Genomic DNA, 16561 nt, shown 5'->3' on the forward strand with positions numbered 1-16561 from the left:
GTTTGCTAAAAAACAAACTTTGGATCATGTTATTTCGGCCTAAAAATGTGATTTTTTGAGGCATGGAATTTTAGTGTTTTTGTAGGCTATTGATTTTTTTAAGCCCTTAACATGTCACAATCACATGATTCAACATTTATTTTCTACTAACAAATTTTGTAAATGGCATCTATAAGGTTTAAAAAAAAAAATATGAAAAAGGTGATTTGTACTAAATAGTTCTGTGCCTTCAATACACACCATTATTGGGATAAAAAAACAAGTTGAAATATGCCATGTGGAGACTTCAGGCACGTGATATGAGAACATCTAAATTCTAATACTTAACATGTAAAAAGGATTTTAAATAGTTATGGGAGTAAGTTTCAGACCATACCTCTTTTAAAAAGTGTACTTGCATGTATTTTTTTGTTTACTCTAAACCTACATAGTTAATCTCTATGCTTTATTTAGTATTAAACATGTATTAGTTTAAGCATTTGTATGATTAGATGTGTTTTTATTTAAATGAAACATTGCACCAAAAATTTTATTTGTTATAAATCAATACATTTTGTTAAATTGATTCGATCCAAAATATGATTTTTGATAAATAAGCAATGATAGACATATCTACAAGTTTAGATTAATCATGTATGACACAGTGCGAGAGACAAATAGTTTGAAAGATACACATCACCCCCCTAAATGCATAGATGCGATCACTATGTTAATTTAGTAGATAGCATGTATTGATTTGAATATTTTTATGCGTTTTTAGCTAAACCAAAAAAATCAAAAATTTATATTACACAAAAATATTTAATTAACTAAAAATCAAGATTTCTTGTTAAATGAATTTAATCTAAAGCAGTGGAGAAGCAATGTTAAACACATCTTTAGGTTTACATTAAGCATTAAACACATGCAAGTTCTTTTTTAAAAGACTTTTGGGATGGTCCTAGAGATAAATGGTTTTCACATGTCACATCAGTCCACGTGCTGTGTGACATGGTCATCAAGTATGGCTCAAGAACCCAGCGAAGGCTTATTGTGGCCCATGTCCTCAAACTCGAACCGAGCCCGGTCATGCCGAACCTTTCCAACACATGAAAGCAGAGACAACCCCATTGACCGCCCCCCCCCCCAAACCCACACACACGCACGCACACAAAGTCCGCAACCCATTTGGAACCTCGCCGTATCGTAGTAAGCAGTCACCTAGGCTACTCGAACCTAGCTAGGTGCAGTACTCCGCCCCCATCAACCGATCTGATTTTTATCGAGCCGAGACGGGTCAGATCAGAGCCCAAAAGTATACGTTGGGGGGATAAGACTCGAGCGAGCGTGGTGGCACCAAAACCAGATTCCCGCCACCACAATGGCTGCCTCCACCGCCTTTCTCCTGCAATCCTCGTCCTTTCCGAACTTCTCCTCCTCTAAACCATCGAAAACGCGCTTCGATTCTCTACGGAGAAGTGGTGGTAAGGTGGTGGTTTGCTCCACCAACGGGAGATCTCCCCTTCCCCAGAGAAACGACGACGGCGTGGATCGGTTGTTGGAAGAGAAACAATGGGAGGATTTGTCCTCTCGGATCGCTTCCGGAGAATTCACCGTAGGAAAATCCAGGTACCCTTGTGTTTGGTTGCTTCTCTTTTTCCTTGGGCGTCTCTCTGATCCTGTATGGTTTTTATGGAATGAGTTTTGATATCTGGAGTGTGATGGAATCGATTTTACAGGAATTATTTTGTGGGTGTTCGCTTTTTTTTAGATGGGTGTCTTTGATTTTGTCCGTGAATGTGGTTTGGCGTGTGTGGCTTCTGTTTGGATTGATGGAAGAGTTTTTTTTTTTGGTTTTCAGAGCATCCTTTTGCGGGAATGTTTTCTTTTTTCTTTTTTTTTTTTATGTTGGTTGGGTTCCTTCCTTTTGTGCGAATTTGGACTGAATTGTTTGTTAAACCAACCTAGTGAAAACAGGATTTCAGAAAAGAGAATTCAAGCCTAGAGGCACGTTCTTAAGATCGCTATCTTTAGAACTTCAATCGCCCCACTCCGGAAATTCCGAAGATGCGAAAAAGGGTTTTGTTACGACTGAGTTCCCAGGATACAACTAGGCTTGAACCTCAAGAGAGTCACTGCTTCGCAAGAACAGATGACCTCTCCCACACATGAACTCTGCAAGCCAAACCGAGAAGAAAGAAAGGAGAAAACTGGAGAGTCAGAAATTCTGATTTCCAAAAGACGAAAATAGAAGATATTTATAACCTTTTAGAGAGGCCAAAACGTTTTGCGATAAATGAGATTAAAGGCCATAAATCTGACAGTTTGAAAATAGGATGAAAGGTACCTGAACGGTTTTGCGATAAATGAGATTAAAGGCCATAAATCTGACAGTCTTAAAATAGGATGAAAGGTACCTGAACGGTCACCCACCTTTGACTGTCAATCAAAGGCCTCCAAAACCGTCCAACAGTCACAAAGCGCCTTAAACTCAATATAAATGCTATTAAAACCTTTCAAACGGCCAGATGTCTCAAAACCGAAAAATCAAAATGGATATTTGCGCCTCATATGCACCTCGCACCGCTGCGAGCGTGCGAAGTGCAAAGTGCGCCATCAAAACGCCACATTGCGCCTCAAGTGCCCTTGCGCACGCACGCGCGCGCGCGTGTGCGCGAACGGCGCGTCCGTTGCTGCACGATGCGCAGCAACGTCCGCAATCCACCTAAATACTCAAGGCTTACCAAAGTAAAGAATAGATTACAAACTCTCTATTTAAACCTCTTGAAAAACTTTTCTCTCTTAGATATTGGACTAAACTCTTCAAAACACTTTTGGTAGTAACCATTAATAATTTAAAACTTTCCTAACAATCCCCCACTAGTTTTAAAATATATTTGGCTTGCATAGAAACCTATGCATTTGTGAGAGTGTCTGCATGACTTGAACCCCCACTATTTGAAAGAAAACCTAAATTAACCAAGGTGCTAAGTGGACTTACCTTGAACTTAGCTCCTTATATTGTTAACGGAGTTTTCAATCATACATCGGTTTCCAAAAGTTCGATTGTGTGGATTTCATGTTGGCACATTTAGAGCCTTGTGCTTTCCTGGATTCATGAGTGCTCTAGAGAATTGCCAATTCTCATAAGAAACGGCTCACATTTCTACACTCATATAGGTGAGTTTGTCTAGGTGTACTGTAACACACACCTTAGCCTTAAAGCCTACAAACTCATTAAGAGCTATTAGCTCAACCCTCATATTAGTTACAGCTCATGAGCACACATCAGTAATGGGCTTACATAAATATGCTCAATATCTGTCATTCACCAATTCGTTTCCCATTGAACCTATGCATGTGGGATCTCCAACGCTCTAGGTTGGGTATCCTTAGGTGATGACTTAATTGGCTTAATTCCCATTCCCCTCGATGTTTTATTGATGACATCTCTCGAAAGGCCTTTCGTAAATGGGTCTGCCAAATTTTGACATGACTTCACATATTTCAATGAAATAATATTGTCATCAATCATTTGTCTTATAAAACTGTGTCTTAGACTAATATGTCTAGACTTCCCATTGTATTTCATATTACCTGCTTTACATATAGCTGATTGGCTATCACAAAACATTGAAATAGCAGGTATAGGCTTCTCACCTAGTGGAATATCCACTAGCATATTCTTAAGTCATTCAGCTTCTCTACAAGCAGATGCCAAAGCAATAAACTCAGATTCCATTGTAGAATGAGTTATACAGGTCTGTTTCTTAGACCCCCATGCAACTGCTCCTCCTCCAAAGGTAAAAACCCAACCACTCGTAGACTTGGAATCTTCAAAGTCAGTATTCCAACTTGCATCACTATACCCTTCAATAACAGCAGGAAACTCGGTATAGTGAATTTCATAGTCTAAAGTATGCTTTAGATATCTAAGAATCCTGTTTACTGCATTCCAGTGTTGATGACCAGGATTATTAGTGTATCTACACACTTTACTCATTGCATAGGCAATGTCAGGCCTTGTGCAGTTCATTGCATACATAAGGCTACCTACAACACTGGCATATTTTAATTGTTGAACACTAGTACCATCATTAGGAGTCAATTTCATATTTGGATCATATGGGGTGCATGCTGGTGAACTATTAAGATATCCATACTTTGTAAGAATTTTCTCAATATAGTGTGATTGACATAATATGATGCCATTTTTATTTCTTATTATTTTGATTCCTAAAATAACATCTGCAACACCCAAGTCTTTCATACAAAACAAGGAAGATAAAAATCCTTTTGTTTGATTTATGCATTCACTATTGTTACCCAAAATAAGCATATCATCAACATATAAACAAATAATAATAATTGAGCCACTATCTACTTTACTGTAGACACATTTGTCCGCATCATGAATTTTAAAACCATTATGCACCAGAGAACTATCAAATTTTTCATGCCATTGCTTAGGGGCTTGCTTTAATCCATATAAGGATTTCTTAAGTTTGCAAACTTTGCGCTCTTGCCCTAGCACTACAAAACCTTCAGGTTGCTCCAGATATATCTCTTCATCTAATTCTCCATTCAAAAATGTCGTTTTCACGTCCATTTGATGGATTTGAAGCTTATATATGGCAGCCATGGCAATCAGAATTCTAATAGTAGATATTCTGGTTACAGGAGCAAAAGTATCAAAATAATCAATACCTTCTTTTTGTTTAAAGCCTTTTGCAACCAAACGTGCTTTAAATTTATCGATTGTACCATCAACTTTTAATTTCTTTTTGAAAATCCATTTGCAGCCAATAGTTTTGCAACCAACAGGTAAATCCACTAATTTCCAAACATTATTAGACATAATTGATTCTATTTCATCATTAATAGCTTCTCTCCAAAAGGCAGCATCTTGAGAAGACATAGCCTCTTGAAAAGACACAGGATCATTCTCAATTAGAAATGTATAAAAGTCAGAACCAAAATTAGTTGGTTTTCTAATGCGTTTACTGAGTCTAACTTCAGTTTCTGGTTCATCAACACATTCATTAGAATATTCAATCATGTCATTTACAGGAAGTTCATCTACTATAATCCGGCTGCCATCAAGAAGAGAATCAAATGCATTTTTATGTTCTATGAAAGATGCATCTCTAGATTCTACAATAACATCATTAACAATGTCCAAAAATCTATATGCTTTACTATGTTCAGCATACCCAACAAATGCACATTTAAATGCTTTAGGTCCAACCTTCTTCCTTTTATTTTCTGGAATTTTAACATATGCTAAACAACCCCAAACACGAAAATAACTAAGATTAGGTTTCTTACCAAAACACAATTCATAAGGTGATTTATCAGATTTGGAATAAGGAACTCGATTAAGAATATAACAGGCAGAAAGTATAGCTTCTCCCCATAAGTTGGAATGCAAACCCGTATTAAGAAGCATAGCATTCATCATTTCTACAAGTGTTCTGTTTTTCCTTTCTGCTACTCCATTCTGTTCAGGAGTTCTAGGAGCTGACGTTTGATGGATAATACCATTATCTTCACAGAATTTATCAAATTCTCCACCTAATTATTCATCTCCTCTATCTGTTCTTAAATGTACAATCTTTGTTTTAAACCTATTTTGTACTTCAGCTAGATAAAGAAGAAATTTGGAAAATGCTTCAGATTTATGTTTCAACAAATAAACATAACAAAATTTTGAGTAATCATCTATAAAGGTAATAAAGTACCTATTGCCACCACGACTCAAAACATTATCCATCGTACACACATCAGAATGCACTAATTCAAGCAATTTATAATTCTTTTCTACACTAGGAAACAAGAGTCTAGTTAGCTTAGTTTGAATGCATGTCTCACACTTATGTTTATGTTCTATTTTCACATGACACGGAAGAAGACCAAAGTTATTCATATTATGAATGCAACGAGAATTTATATGTCCTAATCTTGAATGCCAAAGAAAATAAGAGTCAACCATATAAACAGAAGTAGTAGCTTCATTTATGCTCATCTTGAACATACCACCAGTGGCAAACCCTTTTCCTACAAAGATTTTCCCTTTGGTCACAGTTACAATCCCAGACTCAATAACAATCTTAAAACCATTTCGTGACAGGAGATCTGCAGAGATTAAATTTTTCCGAACTTCTGGAGCATAGTGGACATTCTCAAGTGTTAGGACTTTCCCGGAGGTGAACTTAATTTCCACACTCCCTTTTCCCAGCACTTTAGTTGAGGAAGAGTTTCCCATAAAGAGATTGCATCCCTCCCCCACTACTTCATACGACTTGAACAAGTTCCTGTCGTTTGCCACATGAACAGTGCTTCCAGTATCCAGGTACCAGTCCTTATTTGCAGCCACCATAAAGGTTTCAGAGATTACAGCAACAAGCCTCTCCTCTGACTCATTTGGCTTAGGACCAGTCCTCTTCCGTTCTCTGCATTCTCTAGCAAAATGGCCAAACTTGCCACAAACATAGCAACTAATTTTCTTTTTATCAGTTGGCTTTTTCCCTTTCACAAAATTCTTTTTGATTTTCTGGGTTTTCATGATTTTGCCACCCTTGTTACTAACAAAATTCACTTTAGGATAACCTTGTTTAGGACTCGAATTCTTTTTGTCACGAAGACGAGTCTCTTCCTCAATTCGGATGTCCTTAAGAAGGCCATCTAAAGTGATTTTCTCATTTTTATGTTTTAGGTGATTCCTATATTCTTTCCAGGAATCCGGCAGCTTCCCAATGATGACAGCAACTTGGAAGTCATCATCAAGATACATACCTTCTCCTTTGATCTTATAGGCCAGTATTTGCATCTCATGAATTTGAGCAAGTATAGGCTTATCATCAACAATAGAAAAATTAACATACTGATCTACTATAAACCTTTTGTTACCAGCATCTTCTGCATTGTACTTGATCTCGAGAGCATTCCACAACTCTCCAGCCGACTCCAATGGTGAATACAGGTCAAAGAGTGAATCGGCTAAAGTGTTCAGGATATGCCCTTTGTATCTGTAGTTGTCAGTATGCCACTTCTCTCGCTCTTTCTTCTGTTCTTCTGTCTCAACTTCTCCAGCAACGACAGTGGGACAAGACTTTTTGAGGACATAGTCGATATGCAGTTCAGACAGCAAGAAAGATACCTTTGATTGATTGCCACCGCTTGAAGTTTGACCCATCAAATCGATCAAGTTTTTCAAGGTCACGGCTAAGCAGATTGATGGAGTTGGATGTCGAACCAGAGGCCATAATTGAAGTTCTAAAATTGTTAAACCAACCTAGTGAAAACAGGATTTCAGAAAAGAGAATTCAAGCCTAGAGGCACGTTCTTAAGATCGCTATCTTTAGAACTTCAATCGCCCCACTCCGGAAATTCCGAAGATGCGAAAAAGGGTTTTGTTACGACTGAGTTCCCAGGATACAACTAGGCTTGAACCTCAAGAGAGTCACTGCTTCGCAAGAACAGATGACCTCTCCCACACATGAACTCTGCAAGCCAAACCGAGAAGAAAGAAAGGAGAAAACTGGAGAGTCAGAAATTCTGATTTCCAAAAGACGAAAATAGAAGATATTTATAACCTTTTAGAGAGGCCAAAACGTTTTGCGATAAATGAGATTAAAGGCCATAAATCTGACAGTTTGAAAATAGGATGAAAGGTACCTGAACGGTTTTGCGATAAATGAGATTAAAGGCCATAAATCTGACAGTCTTAAAATAGGATGAAAGGTACCTGAACGGTCACCCACCTTTGACTGTCAATCAAAGGCCTCCAAAACCGTCCAACAGTCACAAAGTGTCTTAAACTCAATATAAATGCTATTAAAACCTTTCAAACGGCCAGATGTCTCAAAACCGAAAAATCAAAATGGATATTTGCGCCTCATATGCACCTCGCACCGCTGCGAGCGTGCGAAGTGCAAAGTGCGCCATCAAAACGCCACATTGCGCCTCAAGTGCCCTTGCGCACGCACGCGCGCGCGCGTGTGCGCGAACGGCGCGTCCGTTGCTGCACGATGCGCAGCAACGTCCGCAATCCACCTAAATACTCAAGGCTTACCAAAGTAAAGAATAGATTACAAACTCTCTATTTAAACCTCTTGAAAAACTTTTCTCTCTTAGATATTGGACTAAACTCTTCAAAACACTTTTGGTAGTAACCATTAATAATTTAAAACTTTCCTAACATTGTTTATGTTTGAATGTGTGATGGGAAAAGGTGGTTTTCCCAGTTGAGCGAAGCATTGGCGAAATTTGGTGCCCCTGGAGAGTTTCTGGGCGATGTTCTATTGAGGTTCATCGATGACAGTTTGGAAATTCCGGAGGCGAGAGGATCGGTCAAGAGCATTAGGAATCAGCCCTTCTTTATTCCTCTGTATAGGCTGTTCCTTACATATGGTGGATTTTTCAGGTTGACGTTTGGTCCCAAAGTGAGTGTTTCTTCTCTGTAGTGTGTTCTTTTCCTTCCCCATTTTTGCCTTTTTTTGTATGTATTTATTCATTTATGTTTGTCCAGAGTTTATACACATTATCCTATCGAGTTTAACAGATATTGTTAACCGATTGTTATTACTCTTCAATATTGTTTTTGCAGTCGTTTATAATAGTCTCTGACCCTTCCATTACTAAACATATATTGAGAGAAAATTCAAAAGCTTACTCAAAGGTAGCAGATTTAGTTTGTTTGGCTTTTTCATATATGAAACTTTCTTTGATCGTGAACTAGTTGGTATGTGCTAAAAAACGAACAGCAATTCAGGGTATCTTGGGAGAGATTCTTGACTTTGTCATGGGTAAGGGACTGATACCAGCCGATGGAGAGATATGGCGTGTCAGAAGCCGAGCAATTGTCCCGGCATTGCATAAGAAGGTGGTTTGAGAAATTCAAGTTTTTGCTGAATTCCTTATACTGCATGTTTTTGGTAGTTTTCATGCCTTTTGTCAGGAAAATGATTAGTTTGGAATTTTGGATTTCCATGTAACGATTTTCTCTGATGTGTGCAGTATGTGGAAGCCATGATCAGCCTTTTTGCAAAAGCTTCAGATAGGCTTTGCCAGAAGGTAGATGCTGCTGCTCAAGCTGGAGAGGATGTCGAAATGGAATCACTTTTTTCAAGGTTGACATTGGATATCATCGGCAAGGCAGTGTTTAATTATGAGTTTGATTCTTTAACCAATGATACTGGAATTGTGGAGGTAAATTTGCCTCATGGTTATCATTAATGCTTGGTTCCATTCTTTATTCGTCAATTATAGTCAAGTTACCTTGTACTTTGTAAGTTCAGGCAGTTTACACTGTGTTACGTGAAGCGGAAAATCGAAGTGTTGCTGTTGTGCCATACTGGAAAATACCCATATGGAAAGACATCTCACCTAATCTTAGAAAGGTTACAGCTGCCCTCACATTGATAAACGGCATACTTGATGACCTTATTGCTATATGCAAGGTAAATTTCAAATTTCTCTCGAATATAAAGTTACTCGTATTGGCCTGATAGTATTTTTTATAGTACAATTGAGTTGAAAATTCCCTTACCATTGATACAATACTAAATTCTCGCCTAATGCTTTGGCTTCATTCTTCACTTTTTCTGTATGCACAGAGAATAGTAGAAAATGAAGAGACGGAGTTCCATGAGGAATACATGAATGAACAGGATCCTAGCATTCTGCATTTTCTTTTGGCATCAGGAGATGACGTATGACTTCCCTCTGCTTCATCAACATGTCTTCCCAATTGCCTTTGCAGATCATCAGCAGTTTCCTTTTTGCTATTTTGTGTAGGTCTCTAGCAAGCAACTACGTGATGACTTGATGACCATGCTGATTGCTGGACATGAGGCATCTGCTGCAGTGTTGACTTGGACCTTTTATCTTCTCTCCAAGGTAAAGGTCCTTTTGTTGTGGACTCTTGTTCTCGTAGTCTGGGAAAGGTTTTGGGGAAGCTTTCATCAGTGCCATAAATGAATCTGTTTGATATCTATTTCCACTTTAAATGTCTAAATGCTTATGCATGATGATGCCCATCAGATAATTCCAGTGGTAATACACATTAGTACATGAACTGACCTGAAAAGCAGTTGAGTCTCCAGATGAATCCAAATCATTTCACCCATCAACTTGTTAGCCAACTTTTGAGTGCTGATGCTTTCTATGTTCTGTACTTTGGCGGTGATGTTTTTCTTTTTTACCTTTCCACTCTTTTCCAAGTTCGGAATTTAGACAATAGTTAGTATCCATTGACCAGATAGCTTGAATGGCTAACTGCTTTGTTTACTTTTATCCTTTTCCAATAATTGAGAATTTGAGGAAAAAGTTGTTTTTGCATTGTATGATTGCAGTTAGTTTGTACTTTGTAACTATATTCAGTGTAGACTGGTTATACTGTTGCTTGTATTGTCACATATTGGATCTTACGTCATGCAACACGTTACATGTTATTTCTGCATTAGTTTGCAATCATCACAACCGAATGCTCATTCTGTTATCAACCATTTTTCAAGGCACTCTCTTTCTTAATGACAAATTGTATAGGCTTAGGCTGTGAGTACATCAAAATTTGTGTTGTCCCTACTTCTGGTACTATTTTATTTTATTTTTTCTTATAATGTAGTGTGGTGTGACTGGTGTCTCAATTTGTTGATGAACAGTCTAGACTCTAGAGATGTTACATCTGATGAAAGAAGAGTGAAGCTCAACGATACTGAGTTTCTGCATAAAATGACTCAAAACAAATTCAGAAGAAAGAAGAAATAGTTGGGTTTTGGTGGAATTGGGTAAGAAATATGGGGTTATGGGTAACCCCACATTGGAGCTTATGACATGCAACATGTAATGTGTTATTTCTATGTTAGTTTGCAATCATCACAATTGAATGCATGTTCTATTATCTATGATTTTTCAACTCTATTTCTTAATGACAAATTGTGACGAATTTAGTTACCTTTTCTTATGTACAGGAGCCTACTGTCATGGAAAATCTTCAAAATGAGGTTAGTTCTTTTCTTTTAGTATGAACAAAGTCATACACTTTTGGACCACTAGTGTAGAGATGAATTGAATCCTCTACATTTATAGTATCACTGCTTTGTCATTGTTGGTTTTTCATTCTTTTCTCTCTATTGTGCTCTGACTTTCAGGTGGATTGTGTATTGGGGGATCACTTTCCAACTATAGAAGACATGAAAAATCTGAAGTACACAACACGAGTCATCAATGAGGTAATATTTCTGGGATCTAACAATGTACACCTAGCACTTAATTGTTTATTCTACGTTAGCTGTACTATTTTGTTGTTTGTGTTATTTCTTGTAGTCAATGAGACTGTATCCACAGCCACCAGTGTTGATTCGTCGTTCTCTTGAGGATGATGTAATTGGAGACTACCGAATCAAGAGGTTTGTCACAAGCAAAATCTTTAAGCATTTAATTTTTGTTAGATGTAGCATAAGACTATTTTTCCTGCTTATTACATTATTTATGGTTTTTATTTTCTATAATTAGCAAACTGAAAATTTATGTTGAGTGATGATAACAGTATACTGGATATAAACAACAATAGCTGTGTCAAATATGTCAGTCAAGTAACAAGGACCTGCAGGCTATAGCCATTTTAAACATCTGATTGGAATCTGATAAGATTACCTAGTCTGAAGTCTGAACCCCCTTCATCTCTATAAATATGGTTCATTTAGGTTTTGCACATAGTGGTCTGCACCAATTTTTCTCACTTTTTTATGTCTCTTTCTTTTTGGTGTATAACTGATCTTGTTCCTAACTCCTCTCTGGGTGACTCCCAATGTTTGGCTTTAAGGTCTTTGTTTCTGTGTAGAACCAAACTCTCCAATAAGAAATGTTTATAATTATGGGATAAAATATTAACATCCCTTTCGATAATACTGACATTTAAATACAGGGATCCACTACATGGAAAACATGTTTGCATGTAAACCAGTACCCTCATAGAATACAATCGGTTTATCAAAATCTTTAGACAACTGAAATTATGGCACTCTCTCCAGTATTCCAATGAAGAGTTTATGTCTTGGGCTTTCATCTAAACAAATATAACGTGTACCAGCTGAAATAGTTGTTAACATCTATGTTCTTTTTTGGAATACATTTTACATGTGGTCCAAAGTCTACAATTTATGATATGCACTACCTTATGTTTGTGCAACTTGATACATAGTGACCCAAAATCTACAATTTATGTCTGTCCAAACTAAGGAAGCTTAATAGCTAATATGTTTGTGTACCTAATGTATGATGAATTTACACTAGCCATGCAGTTTTCAAATATTTAAGATAAAGGCCTATCTTTAAGAAATTGCTCAGATGACCGCCTGTGTTGCTTTTACCATCTGAAATTACTTATTTGCGATTAGCTGTAGCCAAAAAAATAAGGAAAAAGTGGAAATTCAATAATTTAAAGAGAGGAAAAGGTTAAAGGTGTCATTTTCAAGAGTTACGTGATATAAAAAGTAACTCAGGCTATCATTGAGCAGTTTCTTGAAAAGGTAGGTGTGTCTTAAAGATTTGACAATTGAGGCAGCTAAACACTAATTTGCCATATGTTAGGCGCCTAAATGTAAATTATCCTAAAAACTATGTGATCTGAACTGGTTATCTCATCCAAAAAATTATTTGTTCCTTTGTAGTCTCTTGAACCAAAAAAATTGTTCACAAACTCTCTAAAGGGATCCATGTTAGCATAAAAAAATTATCAACATTGGGTGATGCGAAAGGCATCACATGGAAGAATGAATGTATGCTTAATATGATATTATGAACCACACTCACACAATAATATGAACTACACTCACACGATATACCAAATAAACTCACATACACAAAGTCTATTTTAACGTGGTTCGGTAAATACCTACATCCACGACAGTCTCTCTATTCAATCGTTGAATAGGGACTCTCCTCTTATTGCCTTTATATAGATTACAATGAGAGTTCAATACATTTGGAAAGATCTAGATTATCCTTAGAATTAAGAATACTGATCTTGGTTGGAGACCTTCCCTCTCTATCACGATATTCCGGATTAGGTAAGCTCAGCTGGACTTTAGCAGATGATGGTTTGAGGATTCTTATCACAACCGATTTTTCCTTTCTATCGTGATCCTCATTTGATTCATTTGGAGTCTTTCCTTTCAGCTGTACATTAACGAGAGAGTCCATTTGGGAAGGAGTTGGGGTGACCGTTCCTTCCAGAATCTTATCTCTAACAATGCTAGCCGCTTATGCAGCAGAATTAATAAGTTCAAAAGAGGAAAACAGGCAAAAACCTTGTCCTAATTGAAAAAGAAAATGTAACGGACCTAATTAATCACAACAAATTAGTACCTTTTATATTATTCATGACACTTTTCTTCTTCTATTTGTTTTCTTCACATATTTGCTTGACCATGATGGCAGGGGGGAGGACATTTTCATCTCTGTTTGGAATCTCCACCATTCCCCTGATATTTGGGTTGACGCAGAGAAGTTCAATCCTGAAAGGTGGCCTGTTGATGGACCAAATCCAAATGAAATCAATCAAAATTTCAGGTTTGTTCTTGTTTTTTCACAATTATATATCATGATGACATTTACAATGGCTATGAATATGATGATTTAAAACTCCTTTGTAAAATGTGTAGATCAAAATGTGTCTCTCTTTGATATAGGCATGTTAGTGCCTTTTCCATTTTTCTGTTGGGAGGCTTGATGAGTTGTCAGGGAGGTGACACGTCTTTTGAAATTTAGTGTAAAATAAAATGATACATACACATGCATATACATCTCTCTCTCTCTCTCTCTCTCTATATATATATATATATATATATATATATATATACTGACTGACACTGTCAATACTTTATTATAGTATGGTAAATAAATTAGCTATTTGAATAGGATGGGCATCTTTGGAAGGCAACATTAAGTGCGTGTTTGAATCAGTGAACAAACGCAGCCCAGACATTCTGGGCAGTGCTTGTTCAGGACCCATGAGACGCATCTCGGACTCACCCTATGTCATGTATCAAACGTGCCCGCCCGAGCATGTCGCATGAGTGAAACACCCCTCAAAGCGCACATGATATGTGCTTATTCGTGGATGATGCTTAATATACCATTTTTTTTGTTTCTGACAAAAAGATGATGTCAATATTACTGAGGATTCATCATATATTTCTGATCAAATGTTTGAATTCTCAGTTATTTGCCTTTTGGTGGAGGTCCACGCAAGTGCATTGGATATATGTTTGCTTCATATGAGGTAAAAATCTTACTATCAAAATCGTGACACAAACTTCTCTGGATATTTTATTGGAAATTTGATCTGATACCATTGCTAGTAGAGGCTGCTATTGGTTGCACCCCTGCACAACTGTCTTTGCTTATGATGATTTCTGCCCATGATTGGAGAAACTTGAAGGGTAATCATAACTTCATTGCAAATGGTCATTACAGGTCATTGTAGCTGTTGCAATGCTTGTGCGGAGATTCAACTTTGAGATGGCTCCGGGAGCGCCACTGGTAATAATATCGTTTGCCTGAAACTTTACTTCTTGAGTGCACCATTTACAAGCAACCATTCTGCCCATGCAGGTGGGGATGACAACAGGAGCAACCATCCACACTACCGAGGGACTGAAGATGACTGTAACACGTAGATCAAAGCCGCCTGTAATTCCTTCCTTGGGGGTACAGACACTGACTGTAGACTGATCTGACTGGAAAACCTTTTCCTGATCAACCTGCATCTGTTGGTGCGTGAAAAGCAGTCATGGTTTGCAGTTTGTGGCATGAATTATTAAGGGGCTATGAATTCAAAATTAATCCTGATTAATTATGTGCTAAATGAGTGCTCCAAAGCCCCATGATCTGTTGTATACACGATCTAGATTGTGCATTGAGTGGTTTAACTTGTAAGCGGGAGAGTTCATAGGAAATTCTGCAAATTGCCCTTTAGCTTCTGCACACCACTCAAAGCACCGGGTCAATAACTGCAAATATGAACACTGAGCATCTGCTATTGAGTGTGTATTATGCTTCACGGCCTTGTAAAGAACATCTCTCTCTCACTCTCATTTTCTTTACAATTTTGATATGTTTTGTATAAATTTAATATTTTTAGTTGCCTATTCCTAGGATTTTATTGAGAAAAAAGAAAAAACTTTTCTTTATTGCAAGATTTCCATCTTCCAGTAACATTTGAAACAAACTGTGAGAAAATTCACTGTATTGAATTATACTGTTGCAATGGGTGCAAAAGTATATAATTAGTGAGCCATTACCATAAACATTTGTAAACTGTGTCGAGCCAGGTCGGTCCTATTAAGGGCCCGACAGGTCTGACCCGACCCCAGGCTTCACATCAGTGCACCCCCGTCCCTTCCCAGTTATTGCAGGGTTTGGGCCCGGGTCAGGCCCATTGAAATTTGAATTGTCTTGGGCCTTATTAAAAGAAGGCTGGGTTTGCAAAATGCAGTCTGGGCCGAACTTTAATTTGGCTAGGTACCCTAAAAAATGAGTCCGGATTGGGTGCAATCACATGGCACAAAATTTGTGGATTAAGCACCTGATTGCCTCCATCAGGCCTTGGGCCCCACAACTGACAGGCCCTGTCCCCAAGATGGAGGGTGATCAGGTGAATAATGCACAAATATTTGTGCAATCATATTGTACCTGATCTTTTCACATTTAAAATGAAACGTGGATGTTCAGGCACGAATCTTAACAATCTTGTTCTGATACATGAAATAAAACTTTTTGGTGCCATACTCATGTATCGAACAAGTATTGCACACAATGGTTTTCTTCTAATTCATTTACACTTATTTTAGTTATTCAATGGCGCCTAGATCCAATGCCTCTGAATGAAGTTATGATCATTGGTAGGTGTTGACATGATCTCTAAAATCTGGCTTTCTTGAATTCTAAGGAATCATGCAATTTTGGTCACAGAATGAAGGTGGTCATGCACCTTACTCAATTACAGCCTTTTGGAAAATTTAAACTCCTGCTCGTTGTGTCCAATGAATATGATACCTAGAGTGATGAGTGGGATGGCTGGCATTAATCCAAATCGGTAAGAAGCTAAGAATTCATTCTTTCCTTGACAAATAGTGTGCATCATGTAGAGCTGGTAAACGAGCTGAATGAGACTAGATTGCAGTGTTCAAGCTTGGGTCATTCTTGTGGTGAGCCAAGCTGAGTCCATGCTCATAATCAATCCAAGTTAAATGAGCTGAGTTTAAGTTAGGCTGTTTAACAAACAAAATCCCTAATATCTAAACATATTAAAAAAAAACTGATTTAGCATGCATTCACTAAAAAAATATATAAATATCAATTAAAATATAAAACCCCCAAGATCTAAGCATATCTGAAACAAAATAAACAGATTTAACATTCATTCATTACAAAAAATGCAAATCACGTGTTTAAGACACAAAATCCTTAATATCTAAGCATATTAAAAAAAAAATCTATTTTAGCATGCATTCCCTACAAAAGTTGCAAAAACAACGATTAAAATATAAAACTCCTAAAAAAAATCGGATTGACC

General features: G+C 37.4%; 1 protein-coding gene across 1 annotated transcript; it reads left to right on the forward strand.

Annotated features, from left to right (window-relative positions):
• Positions 1–1304: 1304 nt before the first annotated feature.
• On the forward strand, positions 1305–15042 carry LOC149821807 (protein LUTEIN DEFICIENT 5, chloroplastic-like). Its single transcript, XM_089980056.1, has 15 exons — positions 1305–1608; positions 8213–8423; positions 8588–8659; positions 8753–8863; positions 8998–9189; positions 9279–9440; positions 9597–9692; positions 9778–9879; positions 10953–10985; positions 11133–11213; positions 11308–11390; positions 13423–13554; positions 14206–14266; positions 14461–14526; positions 14599–15042. The coding sequence occupies exons 1-15, from the start codon at positions 1361–1363 to the stop codon at positions 14716–14718; spliced, it is 1770 nt and encodes a 589-aa protein (XP_089836182.1). The 5' UTR covers positions 1305–1360; the 3' UTR covers positions 14719–15042.
• The last annotated feature ends 1519 nt before the right edge of the window (positions 15043–16561 follow it).

This window comes from Nuphar pumila, chromosome 11 (genome assembly GCF_984573655.1).
Source record: "Nuphar pumila chromosome 11, dmNupPumi1.hap1.1, whole genome shotgun sequence".
NCBI classification, from domain to species: Eukaryota; Viridiplantae; Streptophyta; class Magnoliopsida; order Nymphaeales; family Nymphaeaceae; genus Nuphar; species Nuphar pumila.

What these genes read in the sequence shown, in the direction of transcription:
- LOC149821807 (XM_089980056.1), top strand. Translation starts at nt 1,361, where the DNA reads ATGGCTGCCTCCACCGCCTTTCTCCTGCAATCCTCGTCCTTTCCGAAC. An exon ending in ATTCAAAAGCTTACTCAAAG is followed by an intron (nt 8,660 to 8,752) that starts GTAGCAGATTTA and finishes ACAGCAATTCAG; the next exon opens with GGTATCTTGGGAGAGATTCT. An exon ending in GAAATCAATCAAAATTTCAG is followed by an intron (nt 13,555 to 14,205) that starts GTTTGTTCTTGT and finishes TTGAATTCTCAG; the next exon opens with TTATTTGCCTTTTGGTGGAG.